The sequence below is a fragment of the Panicum virgatum genome, chromosome 1K, assembly GCF_016808335.1.
Source record: "Panicum virgatum strain AP13 chromosome 1K, P.virgatum_v5, whole genome shotgun sequence".
NCBI lineage: Eukaryota > Viridiplantae > Streptophyta > Magnoliopsida > Poales > Poaceae > Panicum > Panicum virgatum.
In genome coordinates this window covers 50,048,096-50,072,701 of record NC_053136.1, presented here as the reverse complement: position 1 = coordinate 50,072,701, position 24,606 = coordinate 50,048,096, and the positions used below count along the sequence as shown (strand labels likewise).

The 24,606-nt window shown below is 47.8% G+C and overlaps 2 protein-coding genes across 2 annotated transcripts; both read left to right on the top strand.

Moving 5' to 3' along the window:
* The first annotated feature begins 946 nt into the window (after positions 1–946).
* LOC120640897 (mediator of RNA polymerase II transcription subunit 23-like) lies at positions 947–19,988 on the top strand. The gene is made up of 21 exons (XM_039916826.1): positions 947–1,244; positions 1,326–1,369; positions 1,683–1,782; positions 1,871–2,836; positions 3,698–3,932; positions 4,211–4,428; positions 4,711–4,924; positions 5,241–5,527; positions 5,930–6,013; positions 6,196–6,290; positions 6,495–6,657; positions 6,740–6,985; positions 8,510–8,677; positions 8,755–8,868; positions 8,998–9,123; positions 10,332–10,477; positions 17,322–17,565; positions 17,636–18,392; positions 18,491–18,672; positions 19,172–19,275; positions 19,384–19,988. Exons 1-21 carry the CDS (start codon positions 1,104–1,106, stop codon positions 19,583–19,585), a joined length of 4,836 nt encoding a protein of 1,611 aa, XP_039772760.1. The 5' UTR covers positions 947–1,103; the 3' UTR covers positions 19,586–19,988.
* A 938-nt stretch (positions 19,989–20,926) lies between these two features.
* On the top strand, positions 20,927–22,378 carry LOC120640890 (transcription factor MYB20-like). The gene is made up of 2 exons (XM_039916817.1): positions 20,927–21,253; positions 21,375–22,378. The coding sequence occupies exons 1-2, from the start codon at positions 21,121–21,123 to the stop codon at positions 22,061–22,063; spliced, it is 822 nt and encodes a 273-aa protein (XP_039772751.1). The 5' UTR covers positions 20,927–21,120; the 3' UTR covers positions 22,064–22,378.
* The last annotated feature ends 2,228 nt before the right edge of the window (positions 22,379–24,606 follow it).

The following is a 24,606-nucleotide window of genomic DNA, read 5'->3' as shown; positions in this document are numbered from 1 at the left end:
GCCTAATTAAAAATCATCCACCAATACCATTATGAAAAATTAAATATAAAATATCATTTAGCTATGTATCAGTTACAAATATATACTATTAATAAAAACTAAAGCTAACAACAATCAATCATAATAAAATGAAAATAAGAATAATTATCTGCATAATATTATTAAAGCTCAACAAATCAAATTTTTTTATCAAATTTTTATTATAGATAGATCATAGTTGAATTATTTTAATCATCAATAAGATATAATTTACGATAATAAACAGTATGATGTATGGTAAAAAAACAATATAACTTTTAAGTAAGAACACAACAACATGCAAATTTTTAAATTTTCAATACTAGCCGCGGAAATGCGCAGGCTATACGCTTAGTTCTAGGAATATACCAAACCACCCTTCTCATAACTCACCTCCAACAAGCCAGTTGTGTCTCCCATTGTGCTACCATTACCGCGTTCAAAATTTGTCTTCCCTATTTTTGTTTTACAATATTACATCGTCACTAACCCTTCTCACTTGGCGTCTACCACCAACATAGCGGACAACGCACCACCTTTCCATCATGCTATTGATATTTGATCCTACTACTATTTGGTTTGTGACCTTCTAACGATCCCTCTGAAGCTTCTAAATCCTCTTCAACCATTTTAAACCTGAATTTCTTAGTTTAACTTCTAACATTAATTAATGATGTCAAAGTGTTGCCGCCGAGGTACGTCCATGTTCTTACTTCATTTCATCTACTTCTTTCCAAATCATTAGGATCTCAGGTCAATTTGAAAATGGCAGCCCTTTTAGTTTAGATTTTTTCCAACATGTTTTGTTTAGATAGAAAAGTCTACACCACTTGACGACTTTGAAGTCAGCACACTGCACACAGCACTCAATTCATTTACCTGGAGATCTGTATAAAACGGTGGCGCTTGGATCAGCGTCCGGATCGGCTGACTGCACATCCTACCATCCATTCCGTCTCCTCAAAAAAACCAGCAAAAGCACGAGACCGGAGACTCCTCTAGTCAGTGTAAACCTTTCCCCCCTCTCCGGTCGGAGTCGGACAACCGCATCGCTCGCCGTCGACGAGCGCCACGCGGCGGCGGAGATGGACGGGGGGCACGGGCTGAGGCAGCCGATGTCTCCGGCGATCTCGGCCTCGGCGGTGGTGCCTCAGCAACGGCAGATGCAGCTCCACCACCACCCGGCGCGGCCGGCAATCGCCGATCTCTTCACCCTATACCTCGGCGTGAGTACATCCCTTGTCCCAAATCACCCACCGAGTGAGGGTGCCCTGCTAGCAATGACCCTGGGTGTTTGTGGCTTGCAGATGAACTCGAAGCAGCGAGCGGATGATCCATCGACAGAGAGCTCGTAAGTTGCTTCCCTCCTGGCGGAGTTTCGAGACGGCTGTTATTTTTGTGGATTTCGTCTTGTGGCTGTTGGATATCTGAATTGAATTAGTATGCACGCGGTATCCTGCAGTTTATTTTGGTGCTAATAGATTAGCCCCCCCCCCCTTTTTTTTTTTTAAATTTGGTTGTTACTCAGGGCCTTCAGGCTGCTATGGCTATTGCACGCTGTGTTCGTTTCAAATCAGTGCGTGTGCTGTAGGCCTGTAGTTCGAGCACACGAACCGAGTAAGATTATTCAAATTATGATGCTTTGTGGAAATCAAATTATTCAGGAACAAGCTGCAGAAGAGAGTGACTGCTCTGAACAGAGATCTGCCTCCCCGTGATGAGCAGTTCATTTCAGATTATGAGCAGCTGCGCATGCAGTTCCCTGTAAGTATAAGAATTACATTACCAGTCTTGCTTGGCATGAGAAAGTATATAAAACAATAATAATTGAATCCACATTTTTTTTCTTTAGGACCAGGAACAGTTGCAAGCGGTCACAGAATCAGTTCTGATCTCCTTTGTGCTGCAGTGCAGTAGCCATGCACCACGGTCTGAGTTTTTGCTCTTTGCTACACGGTGCTTATGTGCTCGAGGCCACCTTAGATGGGACAGCCTCCTTCCATCTCTGCTTAATGCTGTTTCCTCCATGGAGGCGCCTGTGGGGCAAGGAGTTCCTGTGGCCAGTGGTGGTCCTTTAACACCTTCTTCATCAGTTCTTACAATGCCAAATGCTCCAAACTTTCATCCTTCAAACCCAGCTTCACCTTTGTCAGTAATGAACACCATAGGATCCCCTACTCAATCTGGTATTGACCAACCAGTAGGCGCAAATGTGTCACCAATTAAGGCAGCTGAATTCTCCAGCTCAGCTCAGCTTGGTACAGCAGCAAGAGGTGACCAGTCTCGCAGGGGAGCAGAAATTAGCTATCTGCATATTCTGTCCTGTAGGATACTTTTGGCAGGGCTGGAGTCCAATTTGAAGCCAGCTACCCATGCTGTGATTTTCCAGCATATGGTAAATTGGCTGGTTAACTGGGAGAGGCCGCACAACATGGACGAAGCTGATGTAATGCAAATTTGGAAGCTGGAAAAACCTTTACATGAATGGATGCATCTATGCTTGGATGTTATATGGATTTTAGTTAATGAAGAGAAATGCCGGATTCCTTTCTATGAGCTTATTCGCTGCAACTTGCAATTTCTCCAAAACATTCCTGATGACGAAGCATTAGTCAGTATAATCATGGAGATCCACAGGAGGAGGGACATGGTTTGCATGCACATGCAAATGTTGGATCAACACCTTCATTGTCCAACATTTGCAACTCATCGTTTCTTATCACAATCCTACCCAACCATAGCTGGTGAATCTGTTAGTAATCTGCGTTATTCTCCCATTACATACCCTAGCGTCTTGGGAGAGCCACTACATGGAGAGGTAATGTTACCTTTTATTTAATTAGCGGCCTCGTCCTTTAATATTTCTAATGTATTCTTTCCATACCTGTGTCTGTGTGTTTGTCATTTAGTGTACATGGGAGCTCCTGTGCAGATGGTTCTAGACTTCTAGTCTTAATCACTACTCACTGCTCCCTACAATGTTTTGAAGGTTATAAAAGAAGAATGAGGAATATGTAAATGCCTTGGAGAGTCCAGGCAGTATTAAAGTGAATGGTCATGAATAAACACTTTTGGTCTATTTAGGAAATTTTGAAAATCATTGTTAAATTTAATTTACAAGCATGTTGTATTTGGCAATGATGTTTGAAATATTACACGCACTATATTTGCTTATTTCTCTTGGCCTGCCGTATACGACTTTGACCATGCATCGTTTTTCAGAGTACCATCTTATGGAAATATTTTGGAACATAGGTCTGCTAATATTATTCTAATGTGCACATTTTAGGTACCTATATTAGTGTCGAAATTAGAACACTTTAAGTGCATGAACTACAAAAGGACTTTTGCATAAGAACAAACACACCAAATTCTGTGCTATCATTTACTAGTTAATTACTTAAGATAATAAGCTAACAACAAACTTATTATTTCATGGGCATATTCATGTTACGGGGGGCAATATTCCTCATCATGAGGGGATCTTCGGCCCCTGTTGCACCATTGTTGATTCAACATTTGTTAGATGTGCATGCTTACTAGTAATATGCACGCAACATGAATATTTTAAATGAAAGAAGACAAATAACCACAACTGTTAGCCATTAGTGGATACAGATTTAATTTGTTTTCTATTTTTATTCCTAGTGAGATATCAAAGCTTACTTTTATTGTTTAGGATCTTGCAAACTCCATTCCTAAGGGTGGTTTAGACTGGGAACGAGCTCTCCGTTGCTTAAGGCATGCTCTCCGCACAACCCCATCACCGGACTGGTGGAGACGTGTTCTTCTCGTTGCTCCTTGTTACAGATCATCTCAACAATCATCAACTCCTGGAGCTGTTTTCTCACCTGATATGATTGGTGAGGCAGTTGCTGACAGGACAATCGAACTCTTGAGGCTTACTAACTCAGGTTAGCATCTGAAGCTCCACCATTTGTTCGTTTGATGTAGAGCTGGTAGGGATCATGTGTTCCATCCAGGGGTACATGACTACATGTACACCCCTTTCACCCATGGTTCCATGGGTTATGGGTACACCCCTTTCAACAAATATTTGTATGGGACGCCTTTTTTTCAAAGAACATGAAAAGCTAGATATAAGGATTAAGGATGTTGTTATCTTCCTTGTGAAAAGTTGTTATCTACTCTGTCTGCCCATACTCATCAAATCTTTGCTATGCTATTGCAGAGACTCAGTGCTGGCAAGATTGGCTTTTGTTTGCCGACATATTTTTCTTCCTAATGAAAAGTGGATGCATTGACTTCCTTGATTTTGTGGATAAGCTTGCTTCTCGAGTAACAAATAGTGACCAACAGATTCTACGGAGTAATCATGTCACTTGGTTGCTTGCACAGATTATCCGCATTGAGATTGTGATGAATACTCTTAGTTCAGACCCAAGAAAGGTGATATATCTTTGTACTACTCCTGTCTCCTTGTAATTTACTATTGTGTTCTTTTAATCAATTTCAATTAATCAGCTGATGATTTTCTTGTGAAACATTCAAGGAGTTTTCTAAGCTTCATGCTCAAATTGTTTAGAACTTTAATAACCAACAGCAGTGGTTTGACAAAATTAGATTGAATAACCTCACATCTGAGGAGAGAGCTACAATTTTTTGGTGGTATTTTCATATTTCTGTTCCTATTTGTCTCATTGCTGTTCTGGCTATTTTTTGTGCTGTCAGGTTGAAACCACAAGAAAGATAATTTCATTCCATAAAGAAGACAAGACCCTTGATGCCAATAATATTGGCCCTCAAAGTATTCTTCTTGATTTCATTAGTAGCAGTCAGACTCTGCGCATTTGGTCTTTCAATACTTCGATCAGAGAGCATTTGAACAGTGATCAGCTTCAGAAAGGAAAACAAATAGATGAGTGGTGGAAACAGATGATAAAAGGTACTTACTGTGGAAGTATCATTATGATTTTGGTATATAAGGTTACCTGGTAGATCCAGAATTCATGGAAGGAAATTTGATGTTGTAGATAGGCATTATATAATCAATCAATTGCAGAGAAAATCTTACTCCTTTTATCTAGGAGCAAAACTCATGCTCTACTCATTTAATTGTAGTAACTACAATTTCAAATTCCTCTGGCGCTTGTATCTTTCTGGAGTGACATTTATGCTTACAGCCTTATACAATTAAACTTTGCATCCATTTCTGTGTCTATGGTTAATATGAAATTTACCCTTTCTTCTTTAAATAATAGCTTCTGGCGAGAGAATGATAGACTTTACGAACTTGGATGAACGGGCAACGGGGATGTTCTGGGTTCTCTCCTTCACTATGGCGCAACCAGCTTGTGAAGCAGTAATGAACTGGTTTACATCAGCTGGAATGGCAGATTTAATTCAGGGGCCTAATATGCAGCCAAATGAAAGAATAATGATGATGCGTGAAACTTACCCTCTGTCAATGTCATTGCTTTCTGGGTTGTCTATTAACCTTTGTCTGAAGCTTGCTTTCCAGCTTGAAGAGGCTATATTTCTTGGCCAGGTAGGAATACCAAACATGAATTGCTGCTAAGACCTCAGTTGATTCTTTCTATTTATCTATTTTCCAATCTCTGTCTACTTTTTTTCTAGTTAGCCTTGCAAGTGCTCACATGGATCTGAGTAACATGCATTTGTTTCAGTATTTACAACCAGGGCACGATTTTAATATGATTGCAATATACACATGAATATATCATCTTAAACAATTAGCTAAAAATTCATTTATATTGAAATTTCATTGGTTTGCTTACATCATGTGAAGTTATTCATTTCCACCTTAGAAATCATCTCTAGTCTTCAACAAGTAGATTTCTTTAGAAGTATCCACATCTTGACAGCTGTATGTTGGTCAGCAAATATTATCTATTTTTTATTCTCACCCCTGTTTTTTTTTCATTGATAGGCTGTACCTAGCATTGCTATGGTGGAAACCTATGTGAGATTACTGCTAATAACGCCTCATTCATTGTTCCGTCCCCATTTTACAGTAAGTTCCTATGAGCTCCTGCGGTGAACTATACAAATGATGCAGTGGCATGGCATTATGACACCCTGTCAATGTTCTTTGTGTCTGATCTCTGAGTTCTGACCTTCTTTAGCTTCAAAATTACATGCAGCACAAGTAGCGAAAATTCTGATGTCTTCCCACTGTTTTATTAAACTTTGCAGACATTAACCCAAAGATCTCCATCTATTCTGAGCAAATCTGGCGTCTCTTTGCTCCTACTTGAGATACTAAATTACAGACTACTTCCTCTATATAGGTATTCCTACAATTTATTATATAATTTTGTCCCTCTTTACCTGATATCTTTATTTATCAAACAAATAAAATGATTGGACCTCCATTCAGACATCTTGTTCGACAAAGCCTTTTAGTCCCAAGAAAGTTGGGACAGGGTAATATTTCCTTGCTCCTATTGACTAATTATCGTGCACACTTTTTCGTGTAACAATTTGTTATTCAGGTATCATGGAAAAAGCAAGGCATTGATGTATGATGTCACAAAGATAATATCAATGATTAAGGGTAAACGTGGAGAGCATCGTCTTTTTAGATTAGCTGAAAATTTGTGCATGAATCTGATTCTCTCGCTGAAAGACTTCTTTTTTGTGAAAAAAGAACTGAAGGTAATAATTGTACTTCCTCGCCTTTGGGAATTTGACGATTATCATATCATAGAAAATGAGCTTTTGCATGCATTTAATGCAGGGGCCAACTGAGTTTACAGAAACTCTTAACCGCATAACGATAATAAGTCTCGCTATCACCATCAAGACACGTGGCATTGCTGAGGTTGAACACATGATTTATCTCCAACCATTGCTAGAGCAAATTATGGCAACCAGTCAGCATACCTGGTCGGAAAAGACATTACGTTATTTCCCTCCTCTTATTCGTGACTTTTTAATGGGGAGAATGGATAAGAGGGGCCAAGCTATCCAAGCATGGCAGCAGGTATCATTTTCTTATGGGGCTTTGGCGTTCTTGCCTCTATTTCAAAGTGAAATGGTGATTTTGACCCTAGTTTTCGACTGTGCGAATTTGCCCCTGCTTTTTGAAAACAAAGGGAGCGTTTGCCCCTGTTCTGTGAAAACCAGTTAACGGTGTTAAAATTGCTACGAAAAGACTTTGCCCTTGTGGATTTGCCCCTACTATTACGTGAACTTTGTGTTTTTACCCTTGTTTTGAATAGAAGAAATGGACAACATTTTGATAGGTCTAAAAAGAATTTTCTCAAGCAAATTCAAATGTCTTACCCCTAACAAGAGTTTGCAGTGTGGCAGAAAAGGTATCATTTAGCTGTGGTGGCAATGGAATTTCTGTTACTTATGACAAAGCATCACCCGAGACATTCAAATCACCCGGAGACATTCAAAGCAAGGAGAGAGATGCTTCAGCAAAGCAGAGCCACGCGGGCAGAGCCCGTGACGAGGCAGAGGCAGGTGCGGCACGCGCCTGGGCGGCTGTGCCGGGAGCCAGCGTGTGCCCGCGCAGGGGCGGCCGCCCACGCCCGCTCGCTCCTGCCTGCGCGCCCCCGCCTGCTCCCACCTGCACGCACCCGCTCGCCTGCGCGCTCGCGCGCAAGCCCCTCTCTCCCGGTGCCACCGCCGCCGTCCTCTCGCCTGCTGTAGCGCTGCAGTCTGCGCTGGGGTTCCAATGGGAGGAGAGTCTGGGAAGGTAGTTTGGTGATGAGAAAGGAGAGCGCTGTTGGATAGGGTCAAGGGTACTAAGGTCTTTTCCCACTATTCTGAATTTTCTTTAATTTATTTTTATTTTTTAGTGGGTATCCAACTAACAGAGTTAAAACCAGGGGTAAACGGTGCCTTCGATTTCAAAGTGAGGGTAAAATCACACAGTTGAAAAAATGAGGGCAAAATCACCATTTGAGTTTGAAATAGGGGCAAGAATGCCAAAATCCCTTTTCTTATCTTTTGGGCTGGCTGTTTGACCATTTATATGCTTTCTTCAATACCGCTATGCTTTCATGTACAATATGTATCATTTTGACGGAGTTTCTTGTTTACTGTTACTGCTAGAAATTTATCATATCGTTTAAGCCTACAGAATGATATTGTCAGTACTTTTATGGTTAATAAAATAGGAAAAATTTCTCACCTGCCATTGATAAAATCTAAAGTTCCTTTAATGCCATGTAAGTAATAGACTGCAAAAGTTTAATATGGCATGTAGGAATTGGCTCAAGGAAATTAACTGATGGAGTTTATTACCTGTTTTTTTTAAAAAAAAATTATTTAGTAAATACCATCATGGCCTTACATGAGCAATATGGTTACGGGTATATTAGAAACTACCAGATTTCGGAAAATCTTTTAGAATTTCGTTTTATAATATGATATAATACAATACTGTTTTTAGTGTCCTTAAATTGCTACTGCACGTTTATCAGTGAAATTTTGGCTGGGCTGCATCGTTCCTTACCTTTTGTGTTGATAGCTTGCCCCCTATTTTTTTTTCCAGGCAGAAACAACTGTTATTAACCAATGCAATCAGCTGCTCTCACCATCTGCTGAGCCAAACTATGTCATGACTTATTTGAGCCACAGTTTCCCTCAGCACCGTCAATATCTTTGCGCTGGTGCTTGGATGCTGATGAATGGACATCTTGATATCAACAGTGCAAATCTTGTATGTTTCTTAATTATTCTTTTAATGTGACTGCTGTTTGTTTCTCTCTATATGTTTATCCTGTGGTCTTCATTCAGGCTCGTGTTTTAAGAGAGTTTTCACCTGAGGAAGTTACAGCAAATATCTATACGATGGTCGATGTTCTTCTGCATCATATCCAGTTTGAGGTGCAAAGAGGCCATCTAGCACAGGTTTGCTTATCTCAGGACAAGAGCTGCTTATATATCATATGTTGTATTAAGAAAGCTCCTTTTGGATTTTGCTTCTGGCCTACCTTATCAGAAGCTAGCATGTAATTTTTTTATATTTTATTTATGCAGGACTTACTATCCAAAGCAATCACAAATCTTTCTTTCTTTATATGGACACATGAGCTTCTTCCACTGGATATTTTACTGCTAGCACTTATTGACAGGGATGATGATCCTTATGCTTTACGCCTTGTGGTAAAGACTCTTGTAACTTCCAAGTTTTCATGCCATGTTTCTGAAATCATGTCGGACCATAACTGTTCTTTCAGTTTTTATTGTTTTGGTTCAATGTGAAATAGGTAAAGATGTAAATATTCTATTACTCCTCTGACTGGAAATGTAAGCCATTTAAAACATTGAGAATTTGAGATGATGGCCTAGAATTGTAAAATATGAAATAATTAATGATGATTCTAGTAGCATCAATCTTATGTTGTCAATCCATGTATTCTTTATATATTAATGGTAAAAGCCCAAGAAATTTGACAGACACACAAATCCCAGAACGACTTACATTTCTGATTAGAGGGAGTAGCCAGTTCAACAGGTTTTCTTGGTTACACCTTATAGCTTCTAGAGTTCTAGTTAGATTCTATTTACAGATTTTGAATCTAGTGCAAGTGGTGTATCCACAGTGTGACAAACTAAGATTGTCAATAGTGAATTAGTGATGTCACTTCTAGGAGTGGTCGCTTCTTCTTATGTAACGGGTGATTAGTTCCTTTTGATTTCAGGGTGTGTGTGGGGTGTGTCGAGTCTATGTATGACTCATTGACTCTTTTCTTCTTCTATCAATACAATGATACGCAGCTCTCCTGCGCATTCGAGAAAAAAATAGTGATGTCACTATGCTTGCTGTTAGAATATATGTGCTGTGTGCGTGATGGGCCTGGCGTCCAGGCCCATGGCAGGCCCTCTGCCGTGCCTAGTTGATTAGGTTAGGCAGGTTATCCCTTGCTTGGTTGTGAACTTGTGATTCTATAAACCGCTCTCAGGGCTGCCTATATATGTACATGTATCGTATACCCTAATCAATCTATTATTCCACGCAATCTCAATTGCTCTCGCTTGCACCTTGATTCCTTGCATTTCACTATTGACTAGTACTTTGAGCTGGTTAGTTGTCAGTTCTTGGCTGTAATCTGTAACTACCTAGATTCTATGTTGCATGTTCATGGTTACTAAAATGGATTTACTGGACTAACTTCAATATATTACTAGTTGCACAGGCACCAGGGTAAAACCAACTTTTATCAGTAAATTCACTAATATTCATCATATATCACAAGAAAAAATTGTTTGTTACTTAAGGGGTGGACCACCTTAATTTTTATGTTAGCTTTGCCCCTGGCTTCTGCTATGCATGCACATAATTAATATTGATCATCAATTTAACATCACAGATAAGTCTTCTTGAAAAGCCAGAGCTTCAGCAAAGAGTCAAGGCATTCTGCAGTTCTCGTTCTCCAGAGCATTGGCTCAAAAATCAACATCCTAAAAGAGTTGAGCTCCAGAAAGCGCTTGGTAACCATCTATCATGGAAGGACCGGTAATTACAATCCTTCGATCTACTTACTTACTAGAGTGTTCTATACATTCGTAAATTTGATGGCATTAAGCCATTATGCAAATTACTTATATCATGTTTGATATTTGTGGTACACATGTAATAAATAGGTGCCACTCAAAAAAGTGTTGTGTTGAATAGCAATTCCATCTAGTTATCGTGTAGCTACATTTATTTACATTAATTTGGTTTCCTGACATAATTTGATATTTAGGATGCTCTGGTCCTATTTTTTGGCTAGTATGGTGTGTAGTCTTTTTATTAGAACTATACTTCCTCTATGGTCAGTAATTGTTTATCCATTGATACCCAGCCTAAAACTCAATTTTGATGGGTTAGTATTGTTTGTAATTAGTATTATATGCTGCACCTGTTCCAAATTATAAGGCTGCCACTAGCTTTCAGCTTACCAAACATATTTGAATGTGATAGTTTTCTTCTTAGATGCATATTGTTGATACATCAGATGTCCTACTTTGGCATAGGGCTACCTATCTACTTCCTCGGTGTTGGAGTATATTGAGCCCATGTGTATAAAGGCCCATCTAGAGGCCTGTGTATTGTATCTATATATACCCACCCATCTAGGGTTGGAGGAATAGAGCAATTATTCTCTCCATCATGGTATCTCTAGCTTAGGTTTAGGTTTTCTCTACTACTCTGTTTCCAGCGCCGGCCTCTCTGGTGCCCGCCGCCGCCGGCTCATGGCCGGCCTCCTCCTCCCTATCCCTCTCCTCTTTCCCTCCCCTCCCTTCCGCCTCCTCTGCTCCAGCGGCAGGCGCCGTGGATGCGTGGCCCCTGCTTCCCCGTGGTGCGGCCGCCGCCGCCGCCGCCTGGGCCCAGCCCTCTGCTCCGGCCGCAGGCGCTCCAGCCGCCGCCGCCTGGCCCGGCACCTCCCCTGCTCGCGCGCCGCCGGTCGTGTGGCCCAGAGCCACCGCCGCCGCCCTGGCAGCGCGAGCCCCCCCGCCCGATCCGGCCGCTGCTGCCGCCGCCGCTGCGGCTGGCGCCGGCCCGGAGGTGGAGGGGGCCGTGGGGGCCGCGGATCCACAGATCCAGGGGCCGCCGGAGCCGCCTGGACCACGGGCGCTGCCGCCAGGGACGCCCGACCTGCAGCCTGCGCCCCAGCCTGGGCCACACGCGCCTCTACAGCTGCCTGAGACGCCTGGGATTGCTGCTACCGCAGCTGCAGCCGCGCAGGCCGCCCACCGCGTCGCCGTCGCCGCCGGGAAGCTGCCCGCCACCGACGACGCGCCAGATCCCGCGTGGCCTGGCCTCGGGATGTCGCCGGCGGACGCGCCGATCTCCGCTGCCGCCCTCCGCGGGCATCAGGCCGACGCCGCTCTCGCCGCGGCCCTCCTCCCCGCCAAGTCCGAGGCTTCGGCGGCCCAGGAGCGGGTCCGTGTAGCTGCCCTCGCCTGGGAGCGTGAGCGTGCCACGGCCGATGCCCTCGCCCTCCGGGTCGCCGAGGCGGAGCGCTTTCTCCGCATCTCCTCCGGCCAGTTGCCCGTCGACCCCGAGCCCGGCAGCTCCTCCTCCCGCCGTGCCCCACCTGCTGGATCTGGAGCCCGGTACGACCCGACAGACCCCATGGTCGCCCAGCTCCACCTCCAGGCTGCCGGTGTCCAGAACATCAGGGCCCTGATCTCCGTCCTCCTCGATTCCGCGTCCTCCTACGGCCGCTGGCGGGACCAGGTCCTCCTCACCCTCCGCCGCTACGCCCTCGACGACCACGTCCTCGTCGACCCGCCGATCGAGGCGCGGGACGTGACGTGGCTGCGCCTCGACAGCGTCGCCCTGTCCTGGATCTTCGGGACCATCTCCCTAGATCTGCAGGACCTCGTCAGGACCCACGGCGGCACCGCGCGACAGGCTTGGGTGGCGCTCGAGGGGCAGTTCCTCGGCAACGCCGAGTACCGCGCCCTCCAGCTCGACGCCATCTTCCGCACCTTCGTGCAGGGGGACCTCTCCGTCGGTGAGTACTGCCGGCGGATGAAGAGCATGGCTGATGCTCTTCACGACCTCGGGGATCCGGTGTCCGATCGGGTCTTGGTGCTCAATGTCCTACGGGGACTGAGCAGCACCTACGACCACCTGAAGGGCTGGATCGCTCGCCAGAGGCCCTTCCCCACCTTCTTGCAGGTTCGGGACGACCTCGCCCTCGAGGAGATCACCAGGGGTCTCGCACCCGGATCGTCCTCGCCCACCCCCGCCGCGCTTGTTACCACTCCACCGGCCTCCTCCGCTGTTCCTGCCACCTCCCTCCTTGGCGCTGCTACCGCTGGGCAGACCGGAGGAGGGGGGGCCGTGGACGTCGCCGGCGACGAGGTGGTGGTGGCGGCACTGGTGGCCTTGCTTCTGGGAGCACCGGTACCGGTGGGGGCCGCCGGGGCGCACCGACTCCGGCTCCGGCTCCCGCTGGTGTCCCTGCCGCTGGAGGTACGCCCTGGCCATCCTTTAGCAACCCATGGTCAGGGCGCATCTCGATGTGGCCGTTCCAGGGTCCTGGAGGGGGGCCTCGTTCTCAGCTCCAGCCGGCGGCCATGTTCGCTGGCACTGCTCCACTCTTCGCGCCGTCCTGGACCCCGCCCGCTCAGCCCAGCCAGCAGCCGACCTGGCCTGGGGGGTGGAACCAGGCCGCTCTGGCGCAGTCCTTCAGCACCATGGGACTGACGCCGCCGACCAGCACCGAGTGGATCGCCGACTCGGGCGCCTCGTTCCACACCACTCCCGATGCTGGTATCCTCTCTTCTGTCCGACCCCCACACCCCTCTTGTCCTTCTTCTATCATGGTTGGTGATGGGTCTTGCCTTCCTGTCACCGCCGTGGGTTCTGCTCCTCGTCTTCCTCATGTTCTTGTTGCTCCTCAAATGGTTCACAACCTTCTTTCTATTCGCCAGTTTACTGCTGACAACTCCTGTTCTATCGAATTTGACTCTTCTGGTCTTACTGTGAAGGATTCGGCTTCCCGGCGTCCACTTCTCCGATGTGACAGCCCGGGGCCCCTTTACACTCTTCGGCTTCCTGCTTCCGCTGCCTCGCCTTCGGCTTCTTCGTCTTCTGCTTTTGCCGTGACGCCTTCTTCCACCACCTGGCATCGCTGGCTTGGTCACCCCGGCCGCGACGTTTTGGCTCAGCTCCGCCGTAGTACCGATGTTCCATGTACTAGGGCTCCTGCTGAGCACCTCTGTCATGCGTGCCAGTTAGGTCGTCATGTTAGACTTCCGTTTTCTTTTTCTTCTTCGCATGCTGCGCATGCTTTTGACCTCATTCACTGTGACCTGTGGACATCTCCTGTACTCAGCATGTCTGGCTATAAATATTATCTGGTCATTATTGATGATTTTTCTCATTACTCTTGGACTTTCCCTTTGCGCGCTAAGTCTGAGACCTTCCCCACCCTCCTCCACTTCTTTGCCTGGGTGTCCACTCAGTTCGGCCTCACCGTTAAGGCCGTCCAGTGTGACAACGGGCGGGAGTTCGATAACTCCACCTCCCGGTCTTTCTTCCTGTCTCGGGGTGTTCAGCTGCGTATGTCTTGTCCGTATACCTCTCCTCAGAACGGCAAGGCTGAGCGGATGATTCGCACGACGAACGACGTCGTGCGCACCCTTTTGATCCAGCCTTCTCTCTCCCCCCGCGCTTCTGGGCTGAGAGCCTCCACACCGCCACCTACCTGATCAACCGCCTTCCGTCCACTGCTTCTCCTGCTCCCACTCCACACCACGCTCTTTTCGGTACCCCTCCTCGCTACGACCACCTTCGGGTCTTCGGGTGTGCGTGTTACCCTAACACTTCCGCCACCGCTTCTCACAAGCTGGCGCCCCGCTCGACTCGTTGTGTGTTTCTTGGGTACTCCCCTGACCACAAGGGGTACCGATGCTTTGACCTCACCTCTCGCCGCGTTCTGATCTCCCGACACGTCGTCTTCGACGAGTCGGATTTCCCCTACTCCACCTCCTCCACACCTTCTTCTGATCCCGAGCTCGCGTCTTTGTTTCGGACTGACCCGGTGGTTCAGCCACCGTTACCTGTCTGTCCTTTTCCTGCAGGTTTTCACGGCGCACCGGCACCGCTTCCGGTGATCCCTGCTGCGCCGAGCACGGCCCCGGGGCCCGCGGTCGCGCCACGCGCGGCCCCCGGACCTCCGGTTGTGCCGCGCACGGACCCGGTGCCTTCCCCTGCACCTGAGCGGTACGCTCAGCTGGTGCAGGTGTACCGGCGTCGTCCGGCGCTGAACCCGGCGCCGCAGCGGTACGCTGAGCCGGTGCAGGTGTACCGGCGTCGTTCCGCGCCGACACCGGCTCCGGCTCCTGCTCCGGAGGCTCCTGCGACGCCGACACCGGAGCCGTCGCCTCCGCCGCCTCCTCCGGCTCCCACTCGCGCAGAGCCGGAGGTGTACCACCCGCCGGTCATCCATCGGGATCCTCGACATATCCATCCTATGGTGACTCGGCGGATGGCGTCCCAGGCCGCGACTCTCTCCGCCACCGAGGGAGAGCCGCGGGTCTCTCCGGTACCCTCCTCTGTCCGCGACGCCTTGGCGGATCCTCACTGGCGTTGCGCGATGGAAGAGGAGTACGCGGCTCTTCTTGCCAACCAGACGTGGGACCTCGTGCCACGTCCGTCTGGTTGCAATGTGGTGACTGGCAAGTGGATCTGGACGCATAAGCGTCGGGCTGACGGCACACTGGAGCGCTACAAGGCTCGCTGGGTTCTCCGGGGGTTCACTCAGCGGCCTGGTGTGGACTATGATGAGACTTTCATCCCGGTTGTGAAGCCCGCTACGGTGCGCACGGTCCTCTCCCTTGCGCTCTCGCGCACTTGGCCTGTGCACCAGCTGGACGTGAAGAATGCATTTATTCACGGCACCTTGTCAGAGACTGTTTACTGCTCTCAGCCTGCGGGATTTGTGGACTCGAGTCGTCCGGATATGGTCTGCCGGCTCAACAAGTCTCTCTATGGACTGAAGCAGGCTCCACGGGCTTGGTATTCTCGGTTCGCCACATTCTTGCTGACACTGGGGTTCACCGAGGCGAAGTCTGACACGTCTCTCTTCATCTACCGCCGTGGGGATGAGACGGCATATCTGCTGCTATATGTCGATGACATTGTGCTCACAGCTTCCAGTCAGTAGTTGCTTCAGAGTGCATCTCCTCTCTGCAGCAGGAGTTCGCTATGAAGGATCTTGGTCAGCTCCACCACTTCTTGGGCGTCACTGTTGAGCCTTGCCCGTCTGGTCTCCTTCTGCACCAGCGGCAGTACGCCCTCGATATTCTGGAGCGGGCTGGGATGACTGATTGCAAGCCCTGCTCCACTCCAGTCGACACTCAGGCGAAGCTATCTGCTGATCTGGGCGATCCGGTGGCTGACCCTACAGCCTACCGGAGTCTGGCTGGTGCTTTGCAGTACCTCACCTTCACCAGGCCGGACCTCACCTACGCTGTTCAGCAGGTCTGTCTCCACATGCATGATCCCCGGGAGTCACACCTTGCTGCGCTGAAGCGTCTCCTCCGGTACGTCCGTGGCACTGTGGACCTCGGCCTGGTACTTCACCGCTCGTCCTCTGCTGAGCTGGTGGTCTACACCGACGCTGATTGGGCTGGCTGCCCGGACACTTGTCGCTCCACCTCCGGCTACGCCGTCTTCCTGGGCGGCAACCTGGTCTCCTGGTCGTCCAAGCGGCAGCCGGTTGTCTCCCGCTCCAGTGCCGAGGCGGAGTACCGGGCTGTCGCTAACGGCGTGGCGGAGGCGTCCTGGCTGCGACAGCTCTTGGCGGAGCTCCACAGCCCGCTCGCCAAGAGCACGCTCGTCTACTGCGACAACGTCAGCGCCGTGTATCTCTCCACCAACCCCGTCCAGCATCAGCGGACGAAGCACGTGGAGATCGACCTACACTTCGTGCGCGACAGAGTCGCCATCGGCGATGTTCGGGTACTCCATGTCCCGACTACCTCCCAGTTTGCTGACATCTTCACGAAGGGGCTGCCCTCGTCGACCTTCTCGGAGTTTCGATCCAGCCTCAACGTAGCCGGTGGCTAGTTGTGGCTGCGGGGGGTATTAGCCCTTTTGTGCTCTACTTGTACTCTCATCTTGTCCAGTCTTGAACACCGCTGCGTCGGTTGTTCAGACTGCGGGGGTGTTAGCTTTCTTGTTGTCCAGTCTTGAACACCGCTGCGCCGGTAGTTCAGACTGCAGGGGGGTGTTGGAGTATATTGAGCCCATGTGTATAAAGGCCCATCTAGAGGCCCGTGTATTGTATCTATATATACCCACCCATCTAGGGTTGGAGGAATAGAGCAATTATTCTCTCCATCACTCGGATCCAAAAGATAAATCATTTTAGAATTCCTGTTGGTCAAACATCTACTGCCATTTTAGAATTCCTGTTGATCAAACATCTACAGCCATTTTAGAATTCTTGTTGATCAAACATCTATAGTTTTGATCATCAATTGATGCAAAATCATGTAGATCTAGAAGATAAGTTTGATGTTATTTGATTCATCATGAAAATTTATTTTGTATCGTGTAATATTTTTATTTGAAGTACTATATTTTTGTAGAAATGTTGGTAAAAGATTCACCTTGTAGACCTTGTTGATGTCCTAAACAACTTATATTTTGGATCAGAGGGAGTCCTTTTTATGCTTGTTCTTTTCTTTTGATGTTTGCTACATTCTGTGCCTACTCAAGCTTCTGAGGATACATATGATCTAAATAGGAGATATTTCACTCTGGTTTTAACTGTAATGGCCACTAATTTTTTTGGTTGGCTATAGATATAGAATCTTGATGTACATGTACTTTATTTGTTGTGTCAATGCAGTTATCCCCCCTTCTTCGATGACATTGCTGCACGCTTGCTTCCTGTTATCCCGCTGATTATTTATAGGCTTATTGAGAATGATGCTACAGACATTGCAGACAGAGTTCTTGCATTTTATTCTTCCTTGCTTGCCTTCCACCCGCTAAGGTTTACGTTTGTACGTGATATTCTTGCATATTTCTATGGTCATCTTCCAATCAAACTGATTGGTAGGATCCTCAACTTGTTGGGTGTTAGCACTAAGGTAAACCTATTTACTCTCTTAGTTGGAGCCCTTTATACCTAACACCTGCTAACTCCGATTTTTTTTTCAGACTCCCTTCTCAGAATCTTTTGCTAAATATTTAGTGTCCTCTAATTCATCAGTTTGTCCACCACCGGAATACTTTGCCAACCTTTTGCTAAACCTGGTCAATAATGTCATACCTCCTTTGAGTAGCAAATCCAAATCAACCCCAGCAGACACAACACGCTCAACTTTCAACAAGCATCATGTGTCTTCACAACCTGGTGGAATCGGTAACAACGATGGTCAGAGGGCATTTTATCAGAATCAAGATCCTGGCTCGTATACACAGCTTGTTTTGGAAACAGCAGCTATTGAGATTCTCTCACTTCCTGTATCTGCTGCTCAAATAGTATCCTCTTTGGTTCAAATAATAGCACATGTACAAGCAATGCTTATACAGTCAAATAGCGGCCAAGGAATGTCAGGTGGTTTGGGGCAAAGTTCTGTGCTGCCAACTTCTCCTTCAGGCGGAAGTGCTGAACCTTCAGGTTCCAACCAAACAAACAGTGCTGCAAGTGGGATCAGTGCCACTAACTTTGTTTCTAGGAGTGGCTACTCTTCCCAACAATTGTCTGTTTTGATGATTCAAGCATGTGGTCTTTTGCTGGCGCAACTCCCACCAGAATTCCACATGCAACTATACTCAGAAGCCGCTCGTGTCATAAAAGATTGCTGGTGGCTAGCTGATAGTTCGAGGCCTGTTAAAGACCTTGACTCTGCTGTTGGCTATGCACTGCTGGATCCTACATGGGCTTCTCAAGACAACACATCAACAGCCATAGGTAGAAAATTTTTCTTCACTCTTTCAAGCTGGATCAGCTCAGAGTTAATATGCCAGTGCCCACACTTGTAACTTGTATTATCTATGCCTTGGTTTCAGGTAACATTGTCGCCCTGTTGCACTCATTTTTTAGCAATCTTCCACAAGAATGGCTGGAATCTACCCATACTGTCATAAAACACCTTCGGCCAGTCAATTCAGTTGCCATGTTAAGAATCGCCTTCCGCATATTGGGTCCCTTGTTACCTCGTCTAGCCTTTGCCCGACCTTTGTTCATGAAGGTATACTTGGTTTTCCCTTCGTAGTTACTAAAAAGAAAAGATCTGTGCATTAGATTTACATTGGAAGTTGGAATTGGTCTTGATTTAAAGTCAACTTCGTGCGGCCAGACGTTAATCACTTTGAATTGGATCAACACATTAGTCACTTTGAATTGGATCAGCACATGCTGTACCTTCAATGCAATGTCAATAATGACAGCAAATTTATGTTTAATCATTGGTATTCTTTCAACCTTTTATGTTAGAATTTACATATATTTTGAACACATATGCTGTGCTTTGAGTGTCTTTGACATGCTCAAGCTTTAACTAACTACTTGCAAATTTACTTAAGTTCTTACATTATGTGATTCCCATATGAGTGTTTGTTTGAACCTGTTTTGTAATTTTCGTACTTGCTAGTCTGTGCCAGCATATTGCTGTATTTAATTATTTATATAGACTACATTCTCTTGCTTGTTCTACTAATTAATATTAGTCGTGTTGTTTGGATTTGCAGACCTTGGCGTTACTGTTCAATGTTTTGGGTGATGTATTTGGTAAGAACTCTCAGGTCCCGAATCCTGTGGAGGCTTCAGAAATTACAGACATAATTGACTTCTTGTAAGATGTTTTTTTCCTTCCTGACACGCACTTTGTTTCTGCCCTCATTCCAGTCAAATTGTTACTGCATATGATCATCTCATATGAATTTCTTCTCTTACTAAATAGGCATCATGCTGTGATGTATGAAGGCCAAGGGGGTCCCGTTCAGAGCACTAGCAAACCTAAGCTGGAGATACTAACATTATGTGGGAAAGTTATAGAAATTTTGAGGACAGACGTGCAACATCTCCTCTCTCACCTGACAACTGATCCCAACTGCTCAATATATGCAGCGACTCATCCAAAGCTCGTTCAAAACACATCCTAATGTTACAACATACAAGTGCATATGGATGATGCAAGATCCTTTGAACTGCTGTAGAAGTCGGAACATGTGATGCTGCAGGATCAGAAGAATCGCAGTAGCTGTAACGTGTATCCTTATCTAACCTGAATGGATGATGCAAGATCCTTTGAACCGCTGCTGAAGTCAGGAACATGTGATGCTTAGGATCAGAAGAATTGCGGTAGCTTAATTTGTGTCCTCATCTAACTGGTGGTCAGGAACGGATTCTTCAGTGCGCTGTCGATGTCAGTTGTATTCTTTAGCTAGCATTGTTGTAAATAACTGCTTAAGTGGCATATCAGGACATGCACAACTTCACCATAAACAAGGTGTTAACCGTGCTAGGCAAATCAAGTTGGTTGTCTTGCCTCTGAACCATGCATCATTTGCTTCTTATCGCGCAAGGGGAAAGGGGTGATCGACAATCGCCACGGTCGCATTCCTATGCAAGATTTATGCCGGTTGGTCGATAGTCACCGTGCAGATCTGTTCGGAACAGTACAGCGATTTGCGGAAGGTTTGTCAGGAGCGACTACGTCATCAGTTAATAGTGTACTGTCCGAACTGCCACATCTTGTAATGAATTGGCAACGTCTTACACAGGGCGCGTCCTAAGTTTCTGCTGTCGAGATCACGGTCGTTTTCCAGGTCGATGGCCGACCGTTTTACTTCCATTTATCTTCGTACTTGCTCAAATTTTGCGGTCCCCTCAATCCTGTGATAGAATTGATCTCTGAATTGTATCGATTGCACTGAGATCGCGGTTCAACCTACAAGTTTAGCCTCTTTTCTGTTGTCAGGCTTGCTTGAAAAATGTTGGTTTGGAATCAAATCCCTAGTATCTCTAGAGTAAATAACTGAATTCTAAAGAATACCAGAGCATCTCAACTAGCTCCCACCATGCAACACCCTGTCAGTACGTTCTTGTTTAGAATCCTTGTGATCTCTCATCTCTGACGCCGTGTTCCTTGCTCCAGCATCAAGGGGTCCTTCCTCTACGACGCTGCCACAGCGATTTGACCCGTTTCCTTTTCCTAACCACTGTCCACTGGGCTTCGGACCTTCTGGTACATGCATGGTCATTGGTCAGGTTCAATTCAACGGAGCCCACTTCTGGATAGCAGGTCGTGGTCGTCCAGAGTCCAGACGTCCACTGCAGGGCACCGTGCATACGCACCGGATCGCAGGCGAAGCCAGGGCAGCGTCCGGCTGCGCTGAGGTCACTGGCCAGTCAGAGACGGGCTCACACGTGCGACTCGTCCCGCTCCCGCTCGCCGCCACGTGCGCGCGCGGCCATTTCCACTTCGGCCCGCGTCTATTAATCCCCCTGCGCCGCGCCTCCTCTCCAAATTAGGCTGCTGCTGGGGTGCTGGCTGCTCTTGCTCTTCTCTTCTCTTCATCCTGGGCGGCGTTGAGCTGAGACCTCTGACTTCACTCGAGCCTCTCAGAGGGGAGAGAGCACAGGTCAAACGCACTCATCTCTTTGGTTCTCGATCGACGGTGAGAGAAGGAGAGAGATGGGGAGGCAGCCGTGCTGCGAGAAGGTCGGTCTGAAGAAGGGGCCATGGACCGTGGAGGAGGACCAGAAGCTGGTCGCCTTCCTCCTCTCCCACGGCCATTGCTGCTGGAGGCTCGTCCCCAAGCTCGCAGGTGAGGTGTGCTAGCTTGATCGCTAGCAATTTTTCTCCCGCTCCCCTTCCTTCAGGTGCAGAATGCGGATGGCAATTCAGGCAGCACCCTGACATGGCTTCCCCTCCCTCGCCTCGCTCAGGGCTGCTCAGGTGCGGGAAGAGCTGCCGGCTGAGGTGGACCAACTATCTGCGGCCGGACCTCAAGAGGGGCCTCCTCTCGGAGGAGGAGGAGGCGCTGGTCATCGACCTCCACGCGCAGCTCGGCAACCGCTGGTCCAAGATCGCGGCGCGGCTCCCCGGGAGGACGGACAACGAGGTCAAGAACCACTGGAACACCCACATCAAGAAGAAGCTCAAGAAGATGGGCATCGACCCCGTCACCCATCGCCCGCTCTCTCCAGCGCGACCAAAGGAGGTTTTTCCCCTGGCGCAGCAGCAGCACGATCCTGCGCACGTGCGAGAAGGACGCTGCGACGACGAGTCCAAGCAGGCGTTGTCGTCGGGAGGGCCGCCCGGCGCCGCCGAGGACGGCGATGACGAGGAGGCGCCGGCGAGCGCCGAGCCACAGGGCGCGACATCCCCGGCCTCCACCGCGGCCGCCGTGTCGCCGTCCTGCTGCTCCTCGTCCGCCGCCTCGGCCTCCGTCGCGACCTCTGGCGCGGACGTGGCGGCCTGGCCCGACCCCATCGACCTCTTCCAAGTGGATAGCATCATGGACATGGACTGGGCAGGCATCCTGTCCGGTTGCGGCGACGATGGCGCCGGCATAGACGTCGACCTGTTCGACCATTACCCCGGCGATGGCTTCGATCAACAAGTCTGGATGTGATACCGATACCAGTATGCTGATTGGTAGGACTAGAATCTGTCGTGATTCGTGATCATCTCTGTTCTTGCATGTCCTGTTTTGTCTCTTTTTTTTTCGGTTTCTTGAGTCAATTCAACTTCGTCCATGTCCATGCATGCACGATCACTGCTGATGAGAATAGAACCTGAGTGCGTGATTCGTGAAAAAAAAATGGAGACAAATAGTGATTGCGTCAAGCTGTTGATCTCATGGCTGGGGATCAGTCCTTGTTTAAGAGCGGCAGTCAAATCCTGCACTCATGTACAGTTCAGGAATGTGAAGATTCTGTCTTTCTGATGCGGTGTGCTACCTTTCGCGGTACTATCTTAAAGTACAGTTTGGACAGGACAAGGGCAAGAACACAATTTTACTTGCATTAAATCAAATGTCTTCAGATGACGACTGATGTAGAGAGACTCTTCCGTACTCCTCTGTAACTCTGAATGTCCATGGAGGCCTGTAAAATCGTGTTTAGTTTCAAAATTTCTCTCCAAACTTTACTATTCACCTATCACATCAAGTCTTTTGCCTCATGCATGGAGCATTAAATGTAGGTAAATAAAAAAACCAATTGTATAGTTTTGATGTACACGACGAGACGAATTTTTTGAGCCTAGTTAGGTCATGGTAGGACAACAATTACCACAAACAAACGAAAAGTGCTACAATGTGCTACAGTATCCGATGTGACTCTTTTTACCACTATTTTACGGATCTAAACACAGCCCTTGTAAACCATTTTCTTTTGTAATGTCTGAACAAACCCTTCTCTGTTGACCAAACGTTCCACTGTACTTGGTTGACCCTTCAAGCCAATAAAAAAATCAATTTGACATTTCAAGGTGGATCCTAGCCAGCTTTGAGGTCTGAGGTTGTAAGATATTGTGTAAAGTAAGGAAAAGCACAAGGTGGCCATGGCCTTGGCTACCTTGCACTTTTCTATCTGAAATCAACAGTCCAATCATAATAACGGTAAAAAACAATCTAAAGACCACAGGTCACGTAAAATTCAGCAAACAGAGTGGCAACAAAAGCATCAAACACACTTGATGCAGAGTTGAAGACGTATAATTGTACACGGTCGTATATCATTCCTCCAAATCATTTTATTGTAAAGAAAACGATCTGCAATCCTACCAAAAAGCAACCTATTGCTTCAGTACTACGTAGTACACTAGTATCAGGCTATGAGCACATACGAGCGAGTACACGCATCCTTCAGTGTCGAGTGAGCTGCAGCTCCATCAGCCGCTGTCAGCGCCGGTAGGTGCCCGGTCACCGGCGCCCCCAGGCCTGGACGCCTGGCTCTCGCCGGCGCCCACTGACCACGGCCTGCCGGAGATGTGCCCGGAGGCAATCGCTCGGGCGGCGAGACAGGGAAGCTTTGCCGAAAGCGACGCGGCCGTGTTCCATCGTCCTCTGCAGAAAAAAAAAAGCTAGCTCCCCGGCCGGCCCGCGCACTTGCTGCTGCTGGCCGGCCACAACTCGCCGCGCCCGGATCGTCTACCTCGCGGCGCTGCGTGACCTCAGCTTCGCGTCACCGCTGCGTCACCGGCTCAGGAGACGCGCGTCAGTGGCGGATTCGTTCGTTCGTCGGGATTCAGAGTTCAGATTAAGCCGGACGTTCAGGGTGCACGGGAGCACGACACGTCAGCACGGCTTTTGCGAGGAGGCTTCGAGGACACGTATACGCGGCGTATGTACGTGAGTACATCATGCGTAATAATAATAGTAGTAGGCCATTATATCTCTCGAGCATGCATGCATTTCTCTCGTATCTGTAAAGAGCTAATCGAAGAGCAGGCCGCATAATTCGTACCCAAATCCCTGAAAAAAAAACAAAAATTGAAAGGCACACACGAATCAGTGTGGCCTCTACGGCCAGTATATCAGTACGCGTCGCAGGGTACCATGATGCCGGCCTGCAAACCGTCACGCCGAAAAAAAGGTGCCAGGCGCTCGAGCTCATTAACGTTCACGACGCTATTCGCTACCCATGATGCGGTGCAGCAGAGCTCGCCGGTCCGCAGCCGCAGCGACGCAGGTGCAGGCGGCGACGAGAGGCCGGCAGAGCCCCAGGTGTCTTGACGGCGGCCGGGCGCGGGCGCGGGCGCGTGGTGGGCGTCCACGGTCCACCTCCCTTTCTTTTTCCGGTTCTGGGGCTCGCTCGATCGCGGGGACGACGGAATGGAAATAAAAGGGCCCGGGCGGGCGATGGTGCCGGGATGGCCCGGGACGACGGGGGCTTTTTCCGGCAAAGCGAGGGGGATGTGTCAGGCGGCCGCTCGGATCTCCCAGTCCCGAGTGAGGCCGTGTTTAGTTTTTTACACGTAAAAATTTTGTGTTGGAATTTTACTAATTTAAAGTACTAAATGAAGTCTATTTATAAAGTTTTTTATATATATGTTGTAAATCGCGAGATGAATCTAATGATGCTAATTAATCTATGATTAATTTATAATTAACGGATGGTTACTGTATCATCACCGTTGCAAATTATAGATTAAGTAGGCTCATTAGATTCG

What these genes read in the sequence shown, in the direction of transcription:
- LOC120640897 (XM_039916826.1), top strand. Translation starts at nt 1,104, where the DNA reads ATGGACGGGGGGCACGGGCTGAGGCAGCCGATGTCTCCGGCGATCTCG. An exon ending in AGCTGCGCATGCAGTTCCCT is followed by an intron (nt 1,783 to 1,870) that starts GTAAGTATAAGA and finishes TTTTTTCTTTAG; the next exon opens with GACCAGGAACAGTTGCAAGC. An exon ending in TGTTGGGTGTTAGCACTAAG is followed by an intron (nt 17,566 to 17,635) that starts GTAAACCTATTT and finishes TTTTTTTTTCAG; the next exon opens with ACTCCCTTCTCAGAATCTTT.
- LOC120640890 (XM_039916817.1), top strand. Translation starts at nt 21,121, where the DNA reads ATGGGGAGGCAGCCGTGCTGCGAGAAGGTCGGTCTGAAGAAGGGGCCA. An exon ending in GCTCGTCCCCAAGCTCGCAG is followed by an intron (nt 21,254 to 21,374) that starts GTGAGGTGTGCT and finishes CGCCTCGCTCAG; the next exon opens with GGCTGCTCAGGTGCGGGAAG.